We start from the raw sequence: 24,963 nt of genomic DNA on the forward strand, positions 1-24,963 counted from the left end.
TTTAATCATTCTCATGGCTGGGTCTTGCTGGGTCCTGGTCTTGATCCCTCTATGTTGGCTAGATAACCGGCACATGCTAGAATTAGGGCTTTCTCTACCACAGAGCATCCTCCCTGATAAGAAACAGAAGCTCCACTCTCTTCCCAGCTTTAGATATGCTGCTAAGATAATTAGTTTAAAAAGGAATTTGCAGACTTATTTCTAATGCCTTTGCTGTTGTGTTGTAGCCTTTTTAGCCTTTTGTTTTTATTTTATTTCTCACTTGAAGAAATCAAGCATTTTTAAATTTGTTACTACTTATTTTAATGCGTTTTTAAAAAAAACAAAACTAACCGTGTACTGCTTTAAATACATTTGTATAGGAAAGCAGTTTGTAAGTGACATGACATTCATAAATAATAAACAAATTGTGTTTTAAATGCATGGGATTACTCAAGCTCTGCAAATAGCCTGTCTTATGGAGCAATATGCATAACTGGCCTTTTTGTAGACTCATTAATTGCGACACTCCAGGAGCAAAGCCGTAGTTCATGGGTCTGCGGAAGACCCGGTTGTATTTTTTACAAATACCAACCAATCTTAAACATATGTAACTCAAAACTGATTCCTGCTAGGTCCAGTGGGATTTACTTCTTGGTGAGAGTGCATTAGACAGCATCTTTAGACAAGACAGTAATCACATTCTCTTGCAAAATCACCTGATATCTGGCAGCAACTGTTACCCTGCACATGCCCAATCTTGTCTGATCTTGGAAGTAAGCAGGGTCAGCCCTGGTTAGTACTTGGATGGGAGACTGCCTGGGAATACCGGGTGCTGTAGGCTTATACCATAGTCTTTCGAGACTGAAGGTTGCCAACCATTGATATCTGGAAATCAAAATAATGAGAAGTACTCCCCCTTTCCAAATTTCTCTCCTGTACTACACGGGAAACAAATTTTTTCCAGAGGCCATTCACAAAGCCTACAAAGTTGAGCTACAGAAAAATGGACTGAGCAACTGTAAGATCTTTATGCAGTGTACTGTAAACAAGATGCTCTCCCTTCCATCAGAAAGCAAAGGAGGGAGCAGACACCAGTTTTTTCAATCTTTGTAAAGCCCCATGCATCTATTATTAGTATTAGTATTATTAGTATTACTTATTAATAATTATTACTTATTATTATTAAAATTAATACCTAATCAACTTTGATTTGATTGACAGCCTATTATAGTAGAATTTGTCAACATGCAATGCTCTAGGTTCAGAATGTTGCCGAGAAAACAAATGCTTTTATTAATGCAGCTCTCTCAATTAGAGGTTGGGTACTTCTCCAGTAAATCACAGGCAGTTGGCAAAACACAATGAGATCCATGCCTCCCTTAGAATCTAGGGCCTGTCGTTATTTACAATCACTCAGGGCCTTGAGGATTGCAAATAACTTGCCACTATTTCTAGAGCACGATGATTAAAAATGTCAGTACAAGACTGATAATAAAATTGCCCTTGCAAATAAATGAGCCATCCCATAGACACAGCAATCTGTACATTAAGAAGAGTAATAAAAGCAACTAATTTAGTAATGAGTAACTGACAAAATGCAAGTTTGAAACAAAGAATTATTTAGGCAAGTTATTGATTTCGTTGCAGTCTAATCCGTAAAGGTTATCTATCACCATCTCAGAAATATGGTTCAAGGTGCTGGTCAGGTCAACAAAAATCAGTGACATAGAATAACAGCCCAATCATAGCCCCTACCACACTACAGCATAGAGCTGTGTCACCAGAGCATGCATGACATGTTATGGTGAAGGGGTGACTAGAAGGCCAATAGTTGCCTATGGATCTCCTTGGACCCGTCAGCTATGTATGAGGAGAGGAAGGGTGGGCTGGAAACTGGCGGATAGGATCCGGCATGCAAATTTGCTGCCAAGATCCTTCCCTTGCCATTCTTCCTCCTGTCCGAAACTGACCCCAGTCTACTCCCTTTGCCAATGTACCTGGACCGACAGAGTCTGGGCAAGTATGGCACACACACAGTACATATGGCCATTTCCGTCAACCACAATGTGGCCGATGGTAGCAGACCACCAGGTCCATTACTATAGGCCCTTGATAGGACTGGGCTAAGAAGATTTTTGGTGGTCTTGGACTACAGTTCAAAGCGAACATAAAGCTAGCACAATTGAATCAGTGGAACTTGCTGTCAAGTGAACATACTTAGGGAGGTGCGTAGGAGAGAGAGAGAGAGAGAGAGAGCATGCTTATAAGAAGCCTGTGACTTTGGTTAAGAAATAGCAACTTGCCCAAGGCCAATCCATGAACTTCACAGATGAACAGAGAATTGATTCTGCTTTTCTACTTCAAAATTTTCCCTCTAGTCACCATACTATATGGATATTCAATATTGTAGATAAGAAAGGTTTAAGATGGGCATGAGCCTAAATGTAATGGAATTAAAAATAAAGATATACAGTAGCCCAAATCCACTGGAAAATCTTTTGAAAGAAATGCCGTTGTTAAACAGCTTAGCTATGTGCCAATTCTAGCACTGGGATACCAGTGAGTTAAATACACACCCTGACCTATCCCTTTGGCTCCTGGCAGCAGACTGGACTTGCACAACTCAATCCTATCCACATGGATTCAGAAGTTCACTGATTTCAGTGAGACTTTCTCCCAGGTAAGTGAGCATTGGATTGCAAAGAGATATAAAGATATGTCTTCATTTCTTACATATTCATTATAGCTCAGCAGTTCTCAAACTATGCATCATGACCCAATTTTTGGTGGATTGCATGTTGCCACTACCCAGAAGCTGCAAGGCACTCTGGGGCATGCCACAGTTGCGGTAGCCACCCAAGTAGGTCGCAATGGTAAAAAATTGAGAAGCACTGTGTAGCTAAAAATAACCCTAAACACATCTCGGACCTGTAGATATAGGAAAAAAAAGGGTTCACAATTGCATTCAGATAGCCTCATGAAGATGCACAGGCCCCTGGTTATCTGGTGTGCTCCCTGGGGCATTTGGTGGGCCGCTGTGAGATACAGGAAGCTGGACTAGATGGGCCTATGGCCTGATCCAGTAGGGCTGTTCTTATGTTCTTATGACAAATTTTAGGAGAAAGGAGATCCAGAGCTGTAAAGGAGAGTCCAAGTGTGTCTCCTTAATATCTGAACATATGGCATGTGAGAAGTACTGTCAAGACTGTGGGGTAGCTATTTTGAGTTTGACAGGTAGCTGTCAGTTGAGAAGGTAGCTCTAAAGCAGATGGCTGTGTGCATCAGATAGTAGTAGTGAAAGCAATGGAACCAGTAGTGTAACAGAGTGAGGACAGGAGAGGACATGGGAATCTAAAACTTGTGCAGTACAGTGGGCCTTCCATATCCACAGGAGTTTGGTTGTGGAACCACATGGATGTCAAAACCTGTGGATGCTCCAGCCTGCAATTGTAACCCTGAACATAAACTGGCACAAATTTTGTAAATTTCAGCCCAATTTAGTGCCTTTATCATGTAAACAGACACTCCCTGCCAGACACTAGCTGGCTGCACAGGCTACTGGAGACAGATTGCCTCTGTGTTGCTAAGAGCTTCTTTGTTGTGTGAACAGACACTCTGCTGCAGGCTGTGGGAGACCTGACTGCCTCATTAAAAAGCTCTTTGTTGTGCTTTGACCACCGTTGTATATGTGGTCCGTTGTTAAGGGGAAGGTTGTTAAGTAGCACATGCCTGTACTTTATCAGCCAACTTGCTTATCAACCAGCATAAACAGCGCCCACTTGAAAGCATGGAGGAAAGTGGTTTCACTCACCACAAGGTCTTCACAATCCTTTCCTCTTCATTAAGGTATTTTTGCCTTTCTTGCTCCACCAGGTGGCGCTGCCGTTGTACAGGATCTTCCAGTCTCTTCGCTCTCTCTATCACTTTGTCACTGATTTCCAGCTCAGCTTTCTTCACCATGGCCCTTAGCGCCTCCTGATTCTGCAGCTGTTCCACAAAAGAAATCAACTTCAATTTTCTTTGCCTGACTAGCATCCCTACAATGTGAATGCATAGCACTGCTGAGAAGTTGGTTTGGCCAAACGTTCTGGCAGCTGAATGCAATTTTGGAAAGGGGCAGGGGGAACTTATTCCATCAACTTTACACTTAAGTAAATGTTACTTCAAGGACAAAGGAGCTAGGGAAGGAACACAAATTCTATTAACTTATAAACCATGCATCTGAGTTCAAGCAGAGAGCAGATAAGCAAGCACATTGCATTCATCCCAGTGCGGGGTGGCTGACAATTCTTTCCACACCGGATGAAAGCCTTCATGACCTCTTTCATGTGGTATAATCTGGCACAGCTAAGCTGTAAGCAAGGATGTTGTTTTCTTTTGCTGTATAGTTTAGCGCCACAGAGCAGCTGTTGTTCCAGAAGATGGTACGAATGGATCATTCTGTTCTATGCGCACTTCATAGCACTGCTTTATGGCCACATGGAAAACATCCCAGAAGAGCAGGTCAAATTTTACGTTGCCAGCTTTTATTCTGGCAGCTGTGTGGGACCTGGGGACAGGTGAAGGAGCACAAGGGGTACGAGAGGAATCTTCACAGCTGCTGCTTCCACATCAACATGTTGTTCTTCCATCCTGCCCTTGCTCCGTTACTGAACATTAAACACAATCTTAATACTCGTTTTTAAAAATGATAAACTATGTCCTTAAAAAAAAAAACTGATGGTGTGCCTTGACCATTTTGGAACCTTGTCACTTGAGATGAAAAAGGTTGAAAATTCATTGGGTTAATGAGTGGGTAAGCTCAACTGGGAAAAGCAGTATTACAATTGCATAACTCTGTCCACAGAATTGAAACTGAAACTGCAAATAGGGGGAAACTCCAGTTATTGATTGATTGATTGTTGGAGTTTATCAAACTCCAACAAAAAACAAACAAACAGAACACTGAATTTCAACTCTGGATGAAATTTTGTTTATCTCCTTGACAATATCTTGTACACATTCTGCTTGCATGAATACACAGAACTCTAATGACCGGATTTATTTAGTCACCGGTCTCCCACTGCTGTTCCTCTTCTGTGCACAGTCAAGGACATGAATGTGTTCCTGAGCCTTGGCTTCATAAATTAAAAGTGATCTCTCAAATAGGATTTGCTGTGCAGCTTGGGATTTTCATATGATTGAATTATCTAATTACTCCGCTTTGTTGCCAAGCACAAAATTTCATGCTCTTTTTTGGCATTTTTACAATTCAAAGTGAATTCATTTGCTAATCAATTTCATTATACTTCTGATACAATCCTAAGAATTCCCAAATACTACTGATGAGTGTAATATTATTGATCTTCTCAGCCAATGAAAAATTGGCTGAATAAAGGTGGGGACACTTTCTACCCCGACTCCATTATATTTAATCTGTTACCTCTTACAAGATTCCAATACTAAAATCTTCTGAAGAGCAAAACACAAGGGAAGAGTCAACATTTTGTACTGCAACAAACACAGCACCCAGCTCTCTTAGTATCCACAATGCACAAGAACAGAATGGACTATTCTTTCTCTCTGCAATTGTTTGCTGCTTAGGTCACTGAGACCACACATACTAGAAAAGTATGACTCTGTGTGCATGTGAACTGCCTGGCACCACACAACACTCTGCATTACAGAGGAGCAAAATCATGTTTCCACTGTAAATGCAAATGTGTCTTTATCTCCCTCCCCCCGCCCAAGATAGGGGGGAAAGGTGGATTTTAAGCTGAATGCAGAAGAAAGGGTGTCTTAAGAATTTCTTCTGCAGTTCCAAAAGGCATCATATTAGTTAAAAGATATTATTTATTTAAGTTATTTGTTCTATCCTGAACACAAATAAGAATTTTGAATCATATAAATGGATCCTTGAAGAGTTCACAACAGAAACACACTCACACACAATTTACTCTTCTGAATAGAATAATATAACATGCAATAGAAAGATGACTTAAGAAACATAAAACAATTTGTTTATCCTGTTCTAAGAACTTTGAGAGCTTCTCCTTAAAAACGTTTTGGGAAAGATTTCGCCATACCCAAAACTATGGCGCTGGCCACCTCCTACCCTTTGATCCTTGTGGTTTCATGATTCATGCATCTTTTAGTTTAAGCTGTGGGATATTGTGGACACAGAAAATCAGCTACGTGTGATTTGCAAGGCATGCATCTGCAGAATGTTTGTTTGGTTGGATTGTTCCCATTTATCTGGAGATAAGCAGCTGGTTCTTGTTTATTTTAAAGGGGAAAATAATAGCCAGTGCAGTGCTGTGGCTTTCCATAGAGATCTTCCCATAGAAGTCTGTGAGCTGGAAATCAGTATGGGGATAATGATGAGTTTTCGCTCTCTCTTTTTCAGCGGAATGCAGAGAGGTCTTGAATCGCTGCAGGAGTGTACTGAAAAACTGTATGTGGGTTAACAAACAGGCAGCCCAATCTTAACCAAATTCCCCTGCACCAATGCAGTGGCACCAGTGCAGTTTGTTCTGCATTCTGCAGGGGAATTTTGCATGCTGGAGGTCTTCACTAAGTAAGGGGACATTAGTCCCCTTGCCCTAGGGCAGGGGTGTCCAAAGTTTTTGGCAGGAGGGCCACATCATCTCTCTGACACTGTGTTGGGGGCCGGGGAAAAATGAATGAATGAAGGTCTTGCAATAGCTCAAGGCCTGTAAAAGGCCTTGCACAAAGCAAAGCTGGCCTTTCCTTTGCTGCTGCTACTGCATCACAGACGTAAAAAAGCAAGCAGAGGAGGCAGCCCTCATCCCACAGCTCACGCGAGAACTGTGAGAAGTCAAACAGTTGCCCTCACACTGAGAGCAGTTGCGTCGGGCCAGTGCGGGCTCCAACAAACCTCCGGAGGGCCAGAGGCTCATTGGAGACTGGGGCTCCCTGAGGGCCGCATTGAGAGACCTCGAGGGCCACAAGTGGCCCCAGGGCCAGGATTTGGGCACCCCTGCCCTAGGGTAAGACCCAGTAGCCGCAATGGGGAAATGGACCTGTGCCTGCTAAATAACTAGAATATGTCCATATTGCCTCGTTTTGGTGGATTGAGCCTGGGAAGGGGATAGGATTGCTGATGCCGCCAATCAGCACTCCCTCTGGGACAGTTGCTACCCAACCCTCACACCCACCTTCGGGATGCCTCTGCTTTGACCCAAGGCTGCTCTGGAAGTGTGTTCGGAATCTTCACTGAGTACAAAATGCAGCCACAAAATGCAGGCTAAACATACTGTGTACCTCCATATGCAGCAGATGGCATCCTTTTCATGCCTTATGTGTCAGTTTCCAAGGCACAGCTGTCTGGCTGCTGTTGGAAACAGCAACAGTCTAATCTAAATGCGCCTTTCTCTCATCTAGCAAGGCAAATTAAATGTCTTCCACGAGCATTTTAAAGGTTCATCCAGAATTATCCCAGTTCTGAATTTTACATATGGGATTTTGGCAAAAAAAAAGTTTTATTTCCCATTTCTTGAAATTGGAATTGTGCAAAGACAATTTGTCTCTCAATTCTTTCCAACACTACATACTTCTTAAACCCTTCCAAACAGAAACATCTTCCATCTGGCTTGATGGGATGGAGAAGCTTTAAAATAGCTTTATGGTGCCACAAGGCACTTTGCTGCACCTTGTGGCAGCAAAAGAAAATCCTCTTGCCAGAGGCACCTCCAATCCTCCAAGCATAAAGATGCAAAATTACCTGCAGTTGTCTCATCTGGTGCAGCTGAATACGGAGATCTGATATGTTGCGTTTCATGTCACACAGGCTGTGCTGTACGGTTGTGGACCTGACTGGCAGAGAGTGACTGGTGCTTGTAGGTGCAGCCTCAATAGCTGCTAATGAATTTTTCCCACTAGACACATGTGCAGATCCTGAAAATAAGCAGCACGAAATGATTTCATTCAGAGTGAAAGTTCAGTCACCTTCGCTGTCCTCTGTCCTGTTTCAACCACAAGTATCAAGACATGTACAGATTGCCTAATTTACTCCTGTGTGAAAACATCGTCACAGATTGTTCCCTCCTCCAATGCCCTAAGCTGCCTTCCCCTGCAACTCAGAAGAAAACTGATGTGATTTTAAAGAATGGATGGCATTCATAACCACATAAATATAGTAATCAGCAAGTGATAATTGCAGTTTATTATGTTCAAAATGGATTGTTAGACAAGTTTGCCATGTTCCCTTACACTCAGATAACTGCTGGAACATGACTGTCACCGGTTCAGTCCTCAGCATTTGGGCAAGCTCACAATATCACTAATAATAATAATAGATAATTGTATAATCTAGTTTAGAGTATGCCACACACAGACTGAAAGAATGAATGCATTCAGAAAGACACCCAGCTGGCTCAGGTAACTAATGGCAGAATCCAGTGCACCCCTTCAGCCAGCACAAGTCCTTTGTGCCGGCCAAAGAGTGTTGTGAAAGTGCTTTAAAGTATTTTTGCCCCACTCTCGGGGTCTCCCTGCACTGATGTGAGCCCTGGAGCCCAGTAAGGTTGCACTGGTCGAGCTCGGTCGGTAGGGGTGGTGGGGAAGGGGAATGGGGAATGTGGGGAGAAGGCGGGAGGAAGCCATTTCATGGCAGGGGACGGCAGGTGGCAGGTGTTCCTAGAAGTGGGTGGGTGGGGAGCGGGTGCAGGGCCAGAATCTGGCACTTATACCGGATCCTAGTTTCATTCCCGGAGAGCCTGGGGCAGCTCTGGGCTGCTTAGATTTGTGCCACCGATTTAGGTGACACAGATCCAAGTAGCCCCACTGGGGCTGTTGTGGTTCTCCCCGGGGAAAAGTTTCCATTGCCTCGGGCTGAGCCTCAGACAGCTCTAAACTTGCACTGGATACAGTGCAGGCCCAGCAGTTTTATCTTACCTGCAGCCAGCGCTGCAGTCTTGGGGGTGCGGAGAACCCTCCCCAGGGCTCCCTGTGCCTCCAAAACTGTAAAAAAAGGATTGCAAAAACTGAAAGTGCCAGTTTTTTTTTCTAATTTTTTTTTTACACTTTAGTAGGCACAGGGAGCCCTGCAGAGGGCTCTCTGCACCCCCCAAGACTGCAACGCTGGCTGCAGGTAAGCTAAAAAACCCTTCCCGTCCCCAGCAGAAGCGCAATCCTGGGGATCGCGTTGCTGCCTCCTCCACCCCGCCCCTTAAAGGGGCATTAACCATTGCTTCCCAGGCCGGTGGGATCGTGACCCACCAGTTTGGGAACCACTGGCCTAAACTCAATTTTAACCCCCCAGACCATTCTGAAGTTGAAAGTAGCACCAGTCCGGGGGGGGGGGAAACAGTCATTGAGAAACATTTGCAGGAAATAGCTGGAAGATACAGGAAGGGCTAAGCAACACTGCTGATACTCAGCCTGTCAATCTCCACATTTGTTCAACAAATGCAGAGCTGGTACCACAAATTTTCCAGGGTGACATCTAATTGTGCTCCAAGACACTTTCCACTACCTTTTCACTATAAGGGCTAGAAACTTGCTTTAAAAAGAGAGAGACTGAACACACACGGAATTCTCAGAGCACAAGCCTATGCATGTCTACTCAGAAGCAAGACCTATTGTGTTTAAGCTATTTCTGCTCAACATGGCATATATGCAACAGGGACCAAATGTGTACACCTGTGAACCGGGCAAAAATAGGAGCTTACTCCTGGCAATGTGTGTACAGGAGAAGGTGTGGTGGGGGGATGGAGCGGGGCAGGAGGGGTAGAGATGGTGGCAGGCCCTACCACCATATCCTGACCCCCCTCCCAGCCCAGGAATTCTAACATGGAGCAGGCGCAGATCTGAGAAGATCTATAGGGGCTGCCTGGGGTTTACATGGGGTAAGAGAGTGCAAGCTAAGTAGACCTGGCTTCCCAGCCCGAATGGATACAATGTTAGCCATTTTGGTACTGCTGCAGGCCTGGGCGCTGGGAAGCTTCAGAACGGGCCCTGAGCCACTTCACCCACAGTAAGACAACCTCCCAATTTCGTTCTGCCAATGGTTAGAAATCTTGGATCTCTAAGCTAGACTCATTAACGCATATTTGATGTGTCTCGGTACTTGGATGGAAATGAGAACATCATCAGATTTAGTGCACCATTTAATGGAAGTAATTGCTTTTAATGGGCAAATTGAAATATAAAGAGCAAATCAGCAACATCAGAATTGATTTAAATTGTAACTACATCAGTGTCACAGCACTTGGTTAAAGTTGCAGCGGTTCTGATTTTGTCAAGAGAGCCCAGAAAATCACTACTGTAGCCTGAACCTAGAACGATCAATGTCAGAGCATAAAAATATTCTGAAAGTTTAAGTGACAATCAGGAAAGAAACATGGATTAGGGACATTGTTGAGAAACCCAGTCAGAAATGTCCTCTAAATTTTGCTGAAATACTCTTATAGCTCAGGATCTTGCTACATGCATACAAACACAACCATGTAACCAAGTATTTGTGAACACACTCCTTCCCTCTAATCTCTCAGTGAAGGCTGCTGTTCATAACTTTGATCCCCTCCTTCTCTCTAACTTTCTTCTAGCCACACTTCTTCCAGTTGGCTCCCTCTGATTTCCCTCCTGCTCTTCTGCCTCATCCTCTTCCTCTTCCCTTACACAGTGGTGTAGTGATGGAGGAGGAGGTGAGGCACACCCCAGGTTCCAGGCAAAAGAGGGTGCAAAGGGGCTGCCAGCATCGCTCCCACCCTTGCTGCACCAGCCAGGTAGGGGAATCCACCCATGAGTCCTCTTGCCTGGCAGCCTTTTCTGTTAAGCAGTGGATCCCAAACAGTGGGCCATGACCCAATTTTTGGTGCTTTGTGAAACTGACAGGGAAGATGTTGATCAAGGGTTAAACAAGCTGCCCAATCACCATTATAGCCACAACCCTTGCCATTTATAAAACAGGCCTCTAGGGCCTCTAAAAATTTTGGGAAACACTGCTGTAAAGGCTTTGACACTATCTCCTGCTTCCTATTAATCTTCGCTTAGTCTGTTGAAGTGTTCAGGCTGACTGCATGCATGTTGTTCTATAAGCTTGTATGGTTATAGCAGTCAATAAAAGGAAGAAACATTTTTGCTTGGCACCATCAGTAAAAACCTAAACAAAGTTAATGGACATGGGGGTGCAGGGGGCTGGCGCAGAGAACTGGATCAGCAGATACTGAGATACTGGATTCACAGATGCGGGGGGGGGGGGGAGATGTCTGTACTAGTTTCCCAGCATTCTTCTCCCATCATTGCTAGGGCACTTCCAGAACTTTGCATTGCATGTGAGAGGCTGCAATCCTATCACCTTAGAAGGTTCAATTCTGACTATTTTTTTTAAAGAGGTTAGATCATGTCTCCTTTTTGCAAAATGGGCATAAGGCTTGGCTATGTCCTCCAGCGAAAAAAAAGCTAAACATAGCAGAGAACAGTAATAAACAGATTTATTTTTACTGCCTCATGCTGCAGTTGCCTTGAAATGTTAACATCAATGAGATCACAGATGGGCTTGATACCAACACACAAAATCCCCGTGTTGCCTGCCTGTCGCTCAGTTGACGAGCCTAGGAAGGAGTTTCCCATTCAGAAAGGGGAAATGAGGGCAGAGCAAAACATCCTCACTTGTCCTTCTGTGGATCACTGCAGGCTCCCAGCTGGCATTTGCTTGGGGCCATTTTTCATGAGTACAAAAAAAGATTCTGCATCATCTCTCCCAAGGGAGGAACAAATATGGTGGCCTGGCAGATGCACATTCCTTCCCTGACTACCACACCCACCCCATCTCTGCCTGACTCCTCCAACAGCCAACCCCAGGCAGCACCATATTTCAAGCCAGCGCCACAGGGGAAGCACAGACTAAAAGACTGCCTGAACACAGCACTGGGTATTGTGATTGCGACAAGCTGTGAAGTAGCATCTGGTGTAGAACATGATGCCATCACACATCACCAAAGTCGAGCCAATTCTTTTCTTGCTCATGCAGTAGCTGGGAAATAGCTTTCTTAAGGAAATGCAGTCAAATCCCAGGTCTACAGCTAGTGAGCACATGCCTTTTGGCACATTTAATGCCTGCAATTTTCTTTCTGGAAAGCGCTCCAGAAAGCACTCCTCCCCTGGAAAAAAACAAACTGTAAGCAAGAGATGATGAGTTTTCTGAAACAAGAAACTCTTGCCTTGTGCATGGTTCTGGAAAAGCTGTTCTATTTCTCAAAAAACAAAAGCACTGGAAAGTTGTAGGGTTCCTGTTTATTATAACACATGCTCAGCCTCTCCACCCCTTTCCCTCCAAGGATATGTCTGCAGCTGGTTTTCATGAGATTCTTCACCAAAAATAGCATAAGGAGAGGCTGGAGCAGTTTGCATCTCAGCTCAGGATCTGTCACTCATTACCATAACAAAAGCAGGATGGGGAGCAGTAAATGGGGGTAAAGTTAGCACCTCGTTAAAGAGGCACAGGCCTTCCCCCCATTAATCTGCCCAAATGTGCTACAATGTCTCTTGCCCAGGCCTCATTTCTGCTCATCAACTTGCATTACAGTTATTTTAAAAAGACTGCAAACCAATTTTGCACTATATAAATTCACTGATCACACTTTGCTAATTTCTTTCTTTCTTTTGGGAGAGTGGAGACACATGCATCAACAGTATCTGAGGAAAGACCTATTGAGAAGTCAAGGACAGGGTTTCATTTTGGTGAATGGAGGCGTGGATCTGGGAAAGATTCCTTCCATTTTATCCACCCTGTACCTCTATCCAGAAACCAGGCTCAGTGTGCTTGTCACTTTACACAGTGCAGGTCCATCCTCCTTAACTGTGGGTTTGTGGCCCATGGATTTGACCCAATATGGGCCAACCTGTACCTCCTAAATGCGACCAGAACTGCATTCTGGTCACGTTTGGAGGGAGGCCTTCTGAAGCACACTTCCAGTTCAGTGAAAAACCAGGAATGTGTTTTAAAAAGTATTGAAAATGCCTTCTGAAGCGAGGGGGAGCATGTGTGCGCTTCAGAACACCTCCGTATGTGACTGGAACACAGTTCCAGTTGCCTTTGGAGGTTTTTGATGGACCACACCGGTGGATTCCATTATCCACAGGTTTTGGTATCCATGGGGGGTCTGGGGTTTGGGAATGGATCCCCCATGAATACCAAGATCCAGCTATAGAGCCTATTTGAAGGAAGCAGATTCTTAAAAAGAATAGCACAACTGCTAATCATTCTTCAGGCTCCCAAAGAACACTTCAGTTGTCGTTAACTCCGCACATCTTTCAGCAATCTCTCCCCAATTCAAATTGCAAACTGACCCTCTATCTGTTGCTCAAACCATAGTGAATACTATACCTCACCGGCTAGCCCCATGAAGGAGCCTTCACAGTCCATTTGTTAAATCCCTGATCTTCCTTCAAGGTTTTCAGGCAATACAAAATATCTTACCTGACTTCTCTGTGTGGCTTTTAGTGGATACAGTTTTCACCATCTTCTCACTAAATTGAACAACAACAACAAAAAAGAATTATGGAAACCCTGTAGTTTATGCAGACATTTATTGACAGCAATCAAATATCTTCTTATAATCACAGTCTGAATTACATTAAAATACCCTTTTCTAGAACACAGACTACATTTATTATAATGACTGGTAGGGTGAAGAATCTCTCTTTAACATACAAGTTTAAACAAGAAGAGATTTCCGTCAGACATTTAACCATAAAATCTGTTGTAACGTCAGCAAGAAGGAAATGGCTAAATTTCCTTGTGTTGTGAGGAATATTCTCATTTCTCAACTTTCAAAGAAGTTGGAAAATAAAAATATCTGGTTGTTAATTACTCTGCCCTGAGCAAAAATCCTGAACTAATTGGCAAGACTTTCCACTGACATCCTTGGGGGATTTTGCCCCAAGAGTTCCTCAGGTTTCTTTTTGCTCCTGTGCTGATCAATGAAATAATTACAGAGAAACAGATTGAATGAATTCTTTTTTTACCTAGAAGCATCTTTGCTATTACTTGTATTTGACCCTTTTAAAAGCGCAGACTGAACAAGACCAGTTAAACTGGCAATCTGTTTCTCCATGGCTTGCATCCTCTCTCTGTAAGACAAGAGAACCGTTTGTTAAAGCCAAATCTATTCACTTTCAAGACTTTTGATTTTTCTAGATGAATGAGGATCATGGGATTAGAAGGATACCACAGAATTTGCTCAATGACTCCTGGGCATCCAGTTGCACACATCCTTGTGACAATGGATCAACCACATAACCTTTTAAAGCCAACTATAACCAAGAGACATTCAATGGGCAAAGCTGCCTGGGATGAAAAAGCAGATTAGAAGGTAAAGTTTCAACAAAGATTCACAAAGATGTTCCTAAAACAATCAAGTCAAACCTGCGATAATTGGTGTTAGGGAATTTTCGTCCTTGATAATTGTGTCCTGGTCAAATGCTTCCTGGTCTTTGGCATCCCTGGACAATTATGTACTTTTTTTTTTAAATTTTGCATCCTAGTTATTTGCATCACCACATGTGGCAAAGAGTGGTAGGTCGAGGTACTGCAACTGAGAAATCTCCGCAGGACACGAGTTTGATCCCAGCAGAAGCTGGGGTCTCAGGTAGCTGGCTCAAGGTCGACTCAGCCTTCTGAGGTCAGTAAAATGAGTACCCAGCTTGCTGGGGGAAAGGTAACATGACTGGGGAAGGCAGTGGCAAACCATCCCGCTTATAGTCTGCCATGAAAGCATCACGGAAACTGCACTAGCCCAAGGGTCAGTAATGGCTTGGGGCTCGCACAGGGGACCTTTCTTCTTTCTGTTTGCACCACACTATAACTGGCAACAAATCCCATGCAATATATCCTAGGTATCTTATCCCAGCCCTAACCCGACCTTTGCATTTTAAAAATAACAAGTACATCTAATATAAATATACATATATATTGGGACACAAATGTCCAGGATGCAAAAAGAAGAGATGCAAATGTTCAGTACTGGGATGCATTTGACTGGGACACTGTGGTGTCTCTGCAAGAAATAACCAAAGGTAGCAGCAACCAATAGATACAAAGTTATTTTCTTTTTTGTTTTTATTGAGCTTGGAAGTTTAACTAAGGGCTAAACTAAGGAAGTTTAACCATTGGCTGCAGCTTCCATGGCACATGCGTGCCTCTCATTGGTTGCAAATGTGTGCCCAGAATGGCATGGAGAACATAACTTGTGAACATCAGTACACATATATTTGACATGATCAAGGAAGGTCTCAGTCATGGTGACAATACCATGTTTGCATGTGCTACAAGGTCACGCAGTGTATCCATTCTGTCACCAAGGCATGCATAAGCCTGAAGTCATTATGAATAGTTTTTATTGCTAGCCTCCCACAAACAGATTAGATGAAGGATTTATTCCACCCAATGGTCCAATTCTTACCTGTAAGCAACATTTCCTGCATATTCACCACTGGTAAGGAAATGGCTATAATGTACCAGAACCAGGGGACATCCACTAAAGTTGAGTGTTGGGAGAGTTAGAACAGACAAAAGAAAATACGCGTATTTCTTTACTCAGCGTGTGGTTGGTCTGTGGAACTCTTTGACATAGGATGTGGTGATGGCGACTGGCCTGGACGCCTTTAAAAGGGGATTGGACAAGTTTCTGGAGGAAAAATCCATTACGGGATACAAGCCATGATGTGTATGCGCAACCTCCTGATTTTAGAAATGGATTATGTCAGAATGCCAGATGCAAGGGAGGGCACCAGGATGCAGGTCTCTTGTTATCTGGTGTGCTCTTTGGGGCATTTGGTGGGCCGCTGTGAGATACAGAAAGCTGGACTAGATGGGCCTATGGCCTGATCCAGTGGGGCTGTTCTTATGTTCTTATGTTGCAGAAGCTATACAATGGTTGACAGGAGCACAACATGGAAGCTAGCAGCATAGGAGAAGCATGTGACAAACTGGAGTGGTAAGCAGTTGTTGTGAGCATGCAACGAGACATGAGTGAATATTCTGAAATGACCTAAGAATAACAATGTGTAGGTTATTCATGGAACAACCCAACTTTTAGGCCTAATGGGGATTATGCAATATTGTATCCTGCTGAAATTGACCAAGAGCAGTGTGCAGCTGAGTCCAGATGTATACAGAAGGTAGATGGATTTCTAGACAACTGGAAAAATCTTTCACCAAAATACAGAGGAAAAAAAAGCTCCACATTTTGTACATTTTGTACAAATGTGTGTTTGCAAACATGCATTGCAGAAATGCATTCAACATGGAGATGTAATTGGCTATGAAACCTTATTGAATACGTGCTTGGTGGCCAAACCACATTGCCTCTGCAGAATGGGCGAAATGGGTCGTGTTTCCTCATCCTCACCCATTTGCCACTTTGGTCCATCTTCCTTTTTTCTTCCCACATGAAACTGGATGGCAAACCCTGCACCTGTTTCATCTCTGTGATCTGTGTTTATCTCTCTGATCCTGACTGTGTGCTGATGATCCCTACTCTAAGCTTCTGCAGCTTCTCTCATAGGCCTTCCCTCCTGCTGTGCCCATTTCCTCTTTTCAACAGGATCAGGATTCTTCCACGGCTGTGATCGCCCCACTCTTCTTAAGTTCCTGCACTTCCGACTAAGATTCTCAACATCAGCATCAAACTTCTGCTACTTTTAAATCTCCCCAGCCCTTTGACATTGGATTCTACCTCCTCTCTCATGTGACTCTCTCAGCTTATTTTCTCCACTCCATCTGTTTTTGACCTTTCTGTGTCTCTTTCAATCATTCCTCTCACCATGCAATGATGTTTTCCATGCCTGGCATAATGACAGAATTGCCATTGTTCAGCAAGTCCTGAACTCAGAATCTGGAGATATTGAGGAAAGGTTTGGTTTGTTCAGCACACCACAGCTCTAGTCAAAGGAAAGAACTGTGGTGAGACTAGATGCAAGTGGAATGAAGGCTGTTAACCACAAAACAAGAAAAGGCCAAATTAAGTCCCCTAAACCTAGACAGGCTCTTGGGCTAAACTTGTTTGCTGTTATGAACAATGCCTCTACTCTTGCTGTCCCCTCTTGCTAGCTAAGACTTCTACCATCTTTTTTTATTCTCAAGTGAACCCAATCCTGATAAACAGGATCTCCTCAAGCTGTGAAGCCATTTCCTGCTTCATTTAAAAGTTTGCCATCAAAATGCGTATCTTCACCAAACCGTTTCCTGAACGGCCAAGCTTCAACTTGCCTTCATTCCATCTGACTATTCCTTGTGCCATTTTCACAGTCAATCCCTGAACTTTCACTGCCTTCCTCATTTTCTTTGTTTATTTAAGTTGGTGATGGTGTGGAAGAGTGGCAAAGGTTATCCAGCCTGATACCAAATCTATCAGAGTTTGCTCTGAAATTAACCCCATGGACAGGTCCTGAAAACAGCAGCAAGTTTCTGTCATTAAGACTGTGGGTTCAGCCACCTTCCTTTTACCAAACAAATCCTACTATGAAAGCTCTCTTTTCAATTACATGGACAACTTAAGTTTCACTGCTGAGATAAGTTTGTGTCCAGTCCATGGCTAAAAGTGCAGTGCTTTACTGTGCAATAAAGTAGTTTATCGCAGAATAAAACAACATACTATTCAAAACAGCATTCAAATCAAGCTGTTTGATAATGGGGAATATGGAAAACCATTTAGTCAGTAGCCAGAGTAGGTACTATTGCACAAGGTGAATGGTGTTTAGATGCTTCTGGGTGCTTGGAATGTCTTTGTTACTGTGTGGTAATCTTGGGATTACACCAGTCAGTTGCATTGGCTGAGTTATTTTCTGAGCCAAAAAAAAGCAAGCAGAAAGATCACTGGCCCATCTGGAGCAGTACTATCCACTCTGCCTATATGTGAACTATAGCTCCTCCTTCAGTGGTGTAGTTACAGGGGGGTGGCATAGTAAGTACTATAAGCACCGAAACACACCGTGTAAGCGCCCCCTCCCATTTGCCATCAGAGCTATTTCAGGCAGCTATGCCAACGTAGTGATGCCAACACCTCTTACATGATGCGTTGTGGCACCTGCAGTACTTACTACACCACCCCCTGTAGCTATGCCACTGACCTCCTTTAAAACTGTACCAGATGCTGCTACCTAAACTTCTGTCTGTGTCAAAATCAGCACTGTTTGCTATACCCAGTGGATGAATTCAGGCGGGGGTTTCTCCCTGGTCTCCTTCCTGAGATGACGATGCCAGGGTTGAACTAGTAACATTCTACATGCAGGGTGTGTTCTGCTATTGGACCAAGGTCCCTCCCCTTGCTGGAGTCAAACACAAGGTGCTGATCATGACTCATAAAGCCCTTTTCAGCTTGGGTAGCCTGAAAAATGTCTGCTCCCTGATGAGCTTCCTTGGAAGTCAGCAGGCAAGGCTCAGTTTTGCATTCCATCAGGCTGAAATGTGAGATTCCAGGAGGTGGAGGAGTACAGTCTTCTTGAAATGTCCTTGCAAGTCAGGCCACCCTCAATCCCAACCCTCCACATTTTTAAGGAAAAGGGTGGAAACCTTCCTGCCTTACTTCTAAGGCCAAATCAGCAGGAAAGTTTCAAAGAGCAGTACAAAAGGGCACTCTGCTGGGGACTCCTGCCTTCCAAGAAAACCTGGAGGAGGGTAGCAAGAGAGAAGCCAAAGCAGTCAATCCACTCCCTTGCCCCTAGGAGGTTTTCTTCCAATGGTGTCTGGCCATCAAGTAGCACAGCACATCAAGGAGCAGAAGGAATCTTGAGTCCTTTCCAGCTATCCTGTGCAGAGTCAGACTCTGTTACAAGCCTGGCTTCCTTTGTGGACTGTTTTTGAAAACATGCCTGTCAGCCCTCCTCAGCTCATTGTCTCTAAGAAGCACAACAGAATACACAAGCCATCATCCTGCCAGAGCCTAACAACACAGTACTTCAATGCTTCCTCTTGTATTGGCAGATCTCCTTCTTACAGCTCCATGGAGAATTGGTGCGGAACAACCTTTTTCCGGTCTTAGAACTAGCCAGAGGTCATTCAGAACAGGACTTTCATCATCTATTGCTAAACTCATCTCCACATCTCACTTGGAAATAACCTGAGCACTATTTGCATGTTCTTTCCCTTTCCCAGAGGCATCTTTTTACGTTTGCATTAAAGAGCAGACACATCATGCCTCATGCAGGCATAAACTAGAATTTCAGTCGTAAAATCTTCCATTCACGTTCAATATGCTTCATTAGGCTGTATGTGCACAGGCTCCTATTAAATATAGACAAGATGATCCATCTTGGAGAGAATTAGCAACTCAGACTAGCAAGTGCATTTCACTCCCTTATATTCATTATTAAGGATGGCTTCTCATTATTTTATAGTATAATAAAAACCAAAGCCAAGCTCTATCACGTACAGATGGCAGCTTGGGGTAGAGAGCATGTTTTACAAGTAGAAGGTTACAATCAGAGATGGAGACAAGTTTTGGAGCTGAAGGAGTGGGCAGAAATCCACTTCACCAGTTTGGAAAAATCAGACCAATTAGAAGGACAAGCTCAGTTCATGACTAGTTCTGCTCAGTACCACATTTCCCAGACTCCTCTGCTCCTGGCTTTCCTCCTTGCTCCTTTTCAAGGCATTTCTGATCAGAGGAGGATGGGATGCTGAGGACAACAGAGGACCCATTGTTAGTATCAGGGTGCTCCAGGCAACAAAATGGAAGGACTCCATGCATGCTCAGAAGCCCCCCCATTACTGCCAAGCATACTGAAATCTATAGTTTTAACCCTTTCTGCTTCATTCAGAGATTCCCAAACTGGGACATCATGATATCCCAGCCAGGGAAGGCCTGTCACTGCCCCCTTACGGGACGGGACAGTGGTGGCAGGATCTCCATGATCAAACTGCTGCTGGGAACAAAAGGGCTTTTTTATACTTACATAGGGGCAGCACCAGCCCTCCGGAGGTTATGGGGAGCCCCGGTCCCCTCTGTGGGCTTCCCTGCACGTCAGAAATTCCCAGAATTGCTATTGCGACCCACTTCCAGTTTTTGTTGCAGAACCAGAGTGGATTGCAATTACATTTTTGAACATTTCTGAGGCACAGGGGGGCCCACACAGGGGACCACAGACTCCCCATACCATCCAGAGGGTGACACTGACCCCAGTAAGTACAAAAAAAGCCCTTTTATCCCCAGTGGAGGCACAATTGCAGAGGTCCAGTTGACACTGTTGCCCCTCTCCCACAAGGACTTGCAGCAGAAGCTCTGCTGGAAAGTTTGGGAGCTCCTGGCTTAATGGACTGAAAATGGAAAAACGAGAATTCTCAGCTCTTTCAATAGTAACTATTTATGAGCTTCTGAATATGTTCAGAATCCTCAATTCAGTCACAAGGAACATAATGGGGACTTCAATGGGCCCCCTGCTGTCCCCAGCTTTCCCTGCTGCTGCTTCCTTGCCTACTCCATGACTGCAAGGAGAAAGCTTGGGAAAGGGAGAAGGTATGACCTGGAAACAAGAAAGCTGGGGACAGCAGAAAGTTGGCATAGAGATCCTGTATGAAATCAGAACTTTTCTAACTTTTCTAACCTTTTCTAACTTTCAGAGCTCTGAATTTTTGAATCAGTTATTTGCTTCTAGAAGTAACTCTCTCCCTGTATAGTCTTAGAAGTGAAAGACACTCAGCAGTTTGACATGATGCATTTATTGTAGGCTGGTAGTATTTCAGATCATAGGTGGGGGGAAAAATCAAGCATTCCAGTGCTCTCCCCGACAATATACTCACCATATGTTTCAAACTAGCCCGAAACCTTATCCCTAAGCTGGTAGTTTTTGTATGTGTATGGAATATTTCATCTAGGGAGAACTACCAACTCTCAGATGAAGGCTAAAACATTATGGACCAGTATATCAAACTGGCCTTCAGCTTGCTTGTTTCTACTCTTAGCTGTAAAGGCACTGACAACCTGTGGGAAAGCCAGAATTAGCATCTCAGCTTGGGACCACTTTGCGGTGCTATTTTAAAACCACTTCCAACCAAATTGTTTTTTACTGTTTTACAAAATTCAACTAAGACTTCAGGAACCTTATACACATTTCATCGGCTAGACAATAGACTAATCTGCAGAAATGATTGCAGCATTCTGAAGACTCTTTATAAAGGGCTCCAGAGCCACAGAAAGTTGTAAAAAAAAAAAGAAAGAAAGAAAAAGCAGGAACGTACTGCATAAGGAAGGCGGTTGTACAATTTTACTAATGCATCCAAGTGCAGCATCAGAACCACAAGTTTGTATATGTAGAAGCTACGTTATGAAAATGTGGTTTATTGGTCAATGCGCTTTCATAAGAATGAACTGCTTACAGTCTAAAGTGAGTATTGATGAGGCTTACTTCAATATTTTATATTGGTATATATTTTATACCAATAGCAGATATATCTTCTTTGATTTGAGGTTGCAAACTTGGTTAGGCACAAGCCAGAGTGACCTAAATGCCGCCTGATGTAGGCTCAGGTCTGCCACCTGTACACTAAACAAAACTGGAAAAACTTACTGCGCTTTTCATGTGCTGCACTGGTTCATCAAAGTGCTCAACTTCTGGTGAAACCAGCCAAGAACTTCCAGGTTTCAAGGCAGCATGCAAGGAGCTCGGTAAGTAGGGGAATGATGGGCTTCATGCTCAGGTAAGCGTGAAGCAGAATCAGCTTTGCACTCACTCTGGCAGGAAGTGGATCATTCACGGACTGAAGGGAGGAGGGAGGTGGCAGCAGCTGAGAGAGGCAGCGGTGGCTGCAGGCTTGGGGTGACAGGCACCTTGAGTCCACCACCTCTCTGGACATCTCAAAATCTGCTGCTGATGCAGCCTCTTTTAGCAGCTGCGTGAACAGGCCAGTCCTGGCCAGGGCCAGAAGCAGTAATGAGGCAAGGACCCAGACCACACATGAGATTGGCTGATGAAACTGGTTCTAATGGCAAGCTGGTGGAGGCAGCAACACCTCAGCAGGGGCGGCCTGCATCCAGTGCTAGCCTGCCTACTCCTTCCCCTGGCCCCCTCATCACTGAAAGTGGGCAAGAGGAGGACCAGACAATGGTGATCCTCCTCCTTCTCCCTTGCCACTCCCATGAGCCACCTATCCTGGGGGTATGGCTGCAGGAGAAAGCACTGGGGAACTGGGTGCTCTGGGATTACTCCACAACTACCACCTCCTCTTCTTTAAAATATTCTGGACAGAGCATGCCCAGTACACTCTGCCTGGCTTGTTTCGAAGAAGCAGGTGGGAGGGAACATGGCAGTAGCAGTGGAAGAATGTCAGGGCTGATTTGAGCACATAAAAAGTGGAGGGCAGAATACTGAGGTACCATTTCGCCTTGGACCAGGCTTGGAGCCAAAATACAATGAAGAAGTCACGTGTTCGCAAGCTGTTTCTAGATGAAAACCATGACCCGAAGCAACCCCTTCTGATCCATAAAGTCATTCATGACACAAATAATCCAATAATTTTGCTATGAGAAAACTGAAATTAGCTACTGCAGGGTCACACATCCTGAGAACAGCTGGTCCAAGACTTGCTAGTGCCTAAAGCATTAGGCTACAATGCTGCCCCCCTTACCTAGCAATGTAGCAGCATCTGCTCCTACCACTCCCTAGATAGGAAAAGCAAGATGGAGGGTGGAGCAGAAGAGGAAGTGAGTCCCCGATGGGTGAGTCCCTAGAACACCACTCTCCTCTCTCCAGGGAGTGGTCGGAGGAGCAGTAAACATGAGTGGAATGATGGAGGTGGATGCCTCCCACCAGTGCTTTGCCTGAGGTGATTGTCTCAGTCAGCTTCATAGATGAGCCGGCTTTGACCCTGAACTCAAACTCAGAGCAATATAGTTGGGTATTGGTTCCCTGCTGCCTGCATCACCAGGTCTACCAGTCAGACGAGGAGCACTCTCACCTCAACCACGAATTCTCTGGGTCCAGCTGGCTATACATAGCTGTATCAGATATTGTCTGATCTCGGAAACTAAGCAGGGTCAGGCCTGGTTAGTACTTGGATGGGAGACCGCCTGGGAATACCGGGTGCTGTAGGCTTATACCATAGTCTTTCGAGACTGAAGGTTGCCAACCAACCAACCAGTAATCCAGAGAAACTGCAGGGCCACTGCCTATTAGAAAGCTCTCAGAACATCTGCTGCCCCTCAGTCTGGATAACTGGTGACTAAGAGAGGCCACTTTGTGCTACCTGCCTGCCCTCTCACCACACTTTCCCCAACTGTTTACAATTCCCCTTTTGACTTTACTGCCTTACAAAAGGAAAGAATGGATGAAAGGCCCAAACAAAAAAAACTAATACACTCAAGAAAAAAATATCTGAAACTTGATTGCTTCTTAATATTATATTGGGTTGCCAGGGCATTTTTTTGTTTTTGCTGACAAGCCTGAAATTTTCCTTCCATCTCACACTTTGGTGGTTTTCTTTTCAGCTAGACATGGCATCTTTGGTTTTCCCCCATCCCACACACACACACATTGATCAGTCATGAGCTGAAAAAAATAATACGAGTGGAATCAAATGGTTTCTTAACCCAGCAAACTATTTTTACCTCTGTACAAAATTATTGACAGGCATTCACCGGCTCAGCTCAGTGGTGAATGTCTTCTCCAGTTTTAAGTCATTTCTGCTCAACGTTGCATATATGCAACAGGGACCAAATGTGTACACACCTGTGCAGGGTCACCAGATACAATGGAGGACAGAGTGCCTATACCTTTAACCACTCTATAGAAGAAGGAATTTGGGCAGATGCAGCTTTTTAAACCCTTCCTTGTTGAGCTGCACCTGCCCAAATTCCCTCTTCTATACATGGTTAAAGGTGTAGGCACTCTGTCCTCCATTGTATCGGGTCACCTTGCACCTGTGGGTCAGGCAAAAATGGGTTAAAACAAGCCAGGATTCCGACCTGGGATAAGGTCTATGAAGTTTCTAAGTCAGAGTTATAGGATACGTGAGAGCCCACAGACCAGTGGATAGCAAGCTACTGCCAACAAATAAGTCACCAACTTTTCCATGGCTATACAAATACACCCCCAGTTTGAGATGCCAGTGATGTTTGCTAGGTTTGTGTCCAGATACAACCTTTGGGGTTCAAAAGAAGAGGCAAACATCAGAAGTTCTACTAAAGTTTTCTCCAGTTTGAATATTCAGTTTGAATAATTCAGTTATTCAGTTTGAATATTCAGTTTGAATAATTCAGATAGTTTGAATTACTATCTGGTTTAGACAGGGCAGGACTGATATCATGCCAAATGCCCCCCCCCACCATCCATTGATGTGCCAGCCTCCCCTGCTCTTCCCACTCACCAAAGCCTTAGCTCAATGCTTGTCTCACATCTACATTTCCCCTCTGTACCCCTCCAATGCAGGGAATGGAAAGTCAACAAGATTACTGTTATTATTAAGAATATTTATATATCACATTTCAATTAAAATGTTCACAAAGTGGTTTCAATACAGGATTTTAAAGTGTAGCGGCTTCCACGCACAGGACAAAGGACTTACATAATGAACACACAAACCAAGGAAGGCACACAAGGATTGGACTGTCCCAAACAGATCCTTCTCTCCTCCCCCTCCCCCCCCCCAGCTATCACCAACAGCTTGGGAAAGGGGACCTGTTTGGGGCAGACTCCTGTGCCTTAGGTACATTTTTTAATACTATCTTTGTGTGCCTTCCTTGGCATGTGTGTTTATAAGACAAGCATGTGCACAAACCTCATGTATGTGATGTACACTATGTAATGTCCATGATGATGTGATGTAGCATCACATATGCATTGGCTGGGCTATTATACAAAGATCAATCAATGACAACATTCTTCCCTCCCCCTCCCACCAAGGCAGCATCCGTTCCTGATGAATATATCAAAAGCAAACCCACTCTTATGAAAATTTGTGTTGTACAACAGATAGGGCAGCCAGTGATTAATTCTTTCAATTTCTGAACACCAAATGAAGGAAAAAAGTCCTCGACCTCATAA

General features: G+C 44.1%; 1 protein-coding gene across 13 annotated transcripts in view; it reads right to left on the reverse strand.

Annotated features, from left to right (window-relative positions):
- The window catches only part of KIAA1217 (KIAA1217 ortholog), a 252,662-nt gene that overhangs the window by 20,313 nt on the left and 207,386 nt on the right, over nucleotides 1-24,963 (reverse strand). For 9 of the 13 annotated variants that reach the window (XM_066629019.1, XM_066629008.1, XM_066629017.1 and 6 more), the window contains 4 exons: nucleotides 13,954-14,058; nucleotides 13,406-13,455; nucleotides 7,706-7,878; nucleotides 3,794-3,969 (listed from right to left, as the gene is read on the reverse strand). In XM_066629019.1, coding sequence (XP_066485116.1) covers nucleotides 3,794-3,969; nucleotides 7,706-7,878; nucleotides 13,406-13,455; nucleotides 13,954-14,058 — 504 coding nt within the window. The remainder of the gene's footprint in view (nucleotides 1-3,793; nucleotides 3,970-7,705; nucleotides 7,879-13,405; nucleotides 13,456-13,953; nucleotides 14,059-24,963) is intronic. The other 4 variants (XM_066629018.1, XM_066629011.1, XM_066629009.1 and 1 more) reach the window with 1 other exon arrangement.

This window comes from Tiliqua scincoides, chromosome 5 (assembly GCF_035046505.1).
Source record: "Tiliqua scincoides isolate rTilSci1 chromosome 5, rTilSci1.hap2, whole genome shotgun sequence".
Classification (NCBI taxonomy): domain Eukaryota; kingdom Metazoa; phylum Chordata; class Lepidosauria; order Squamata; family Scincidae; genus Tiliqua; species Tiliqua scincoides.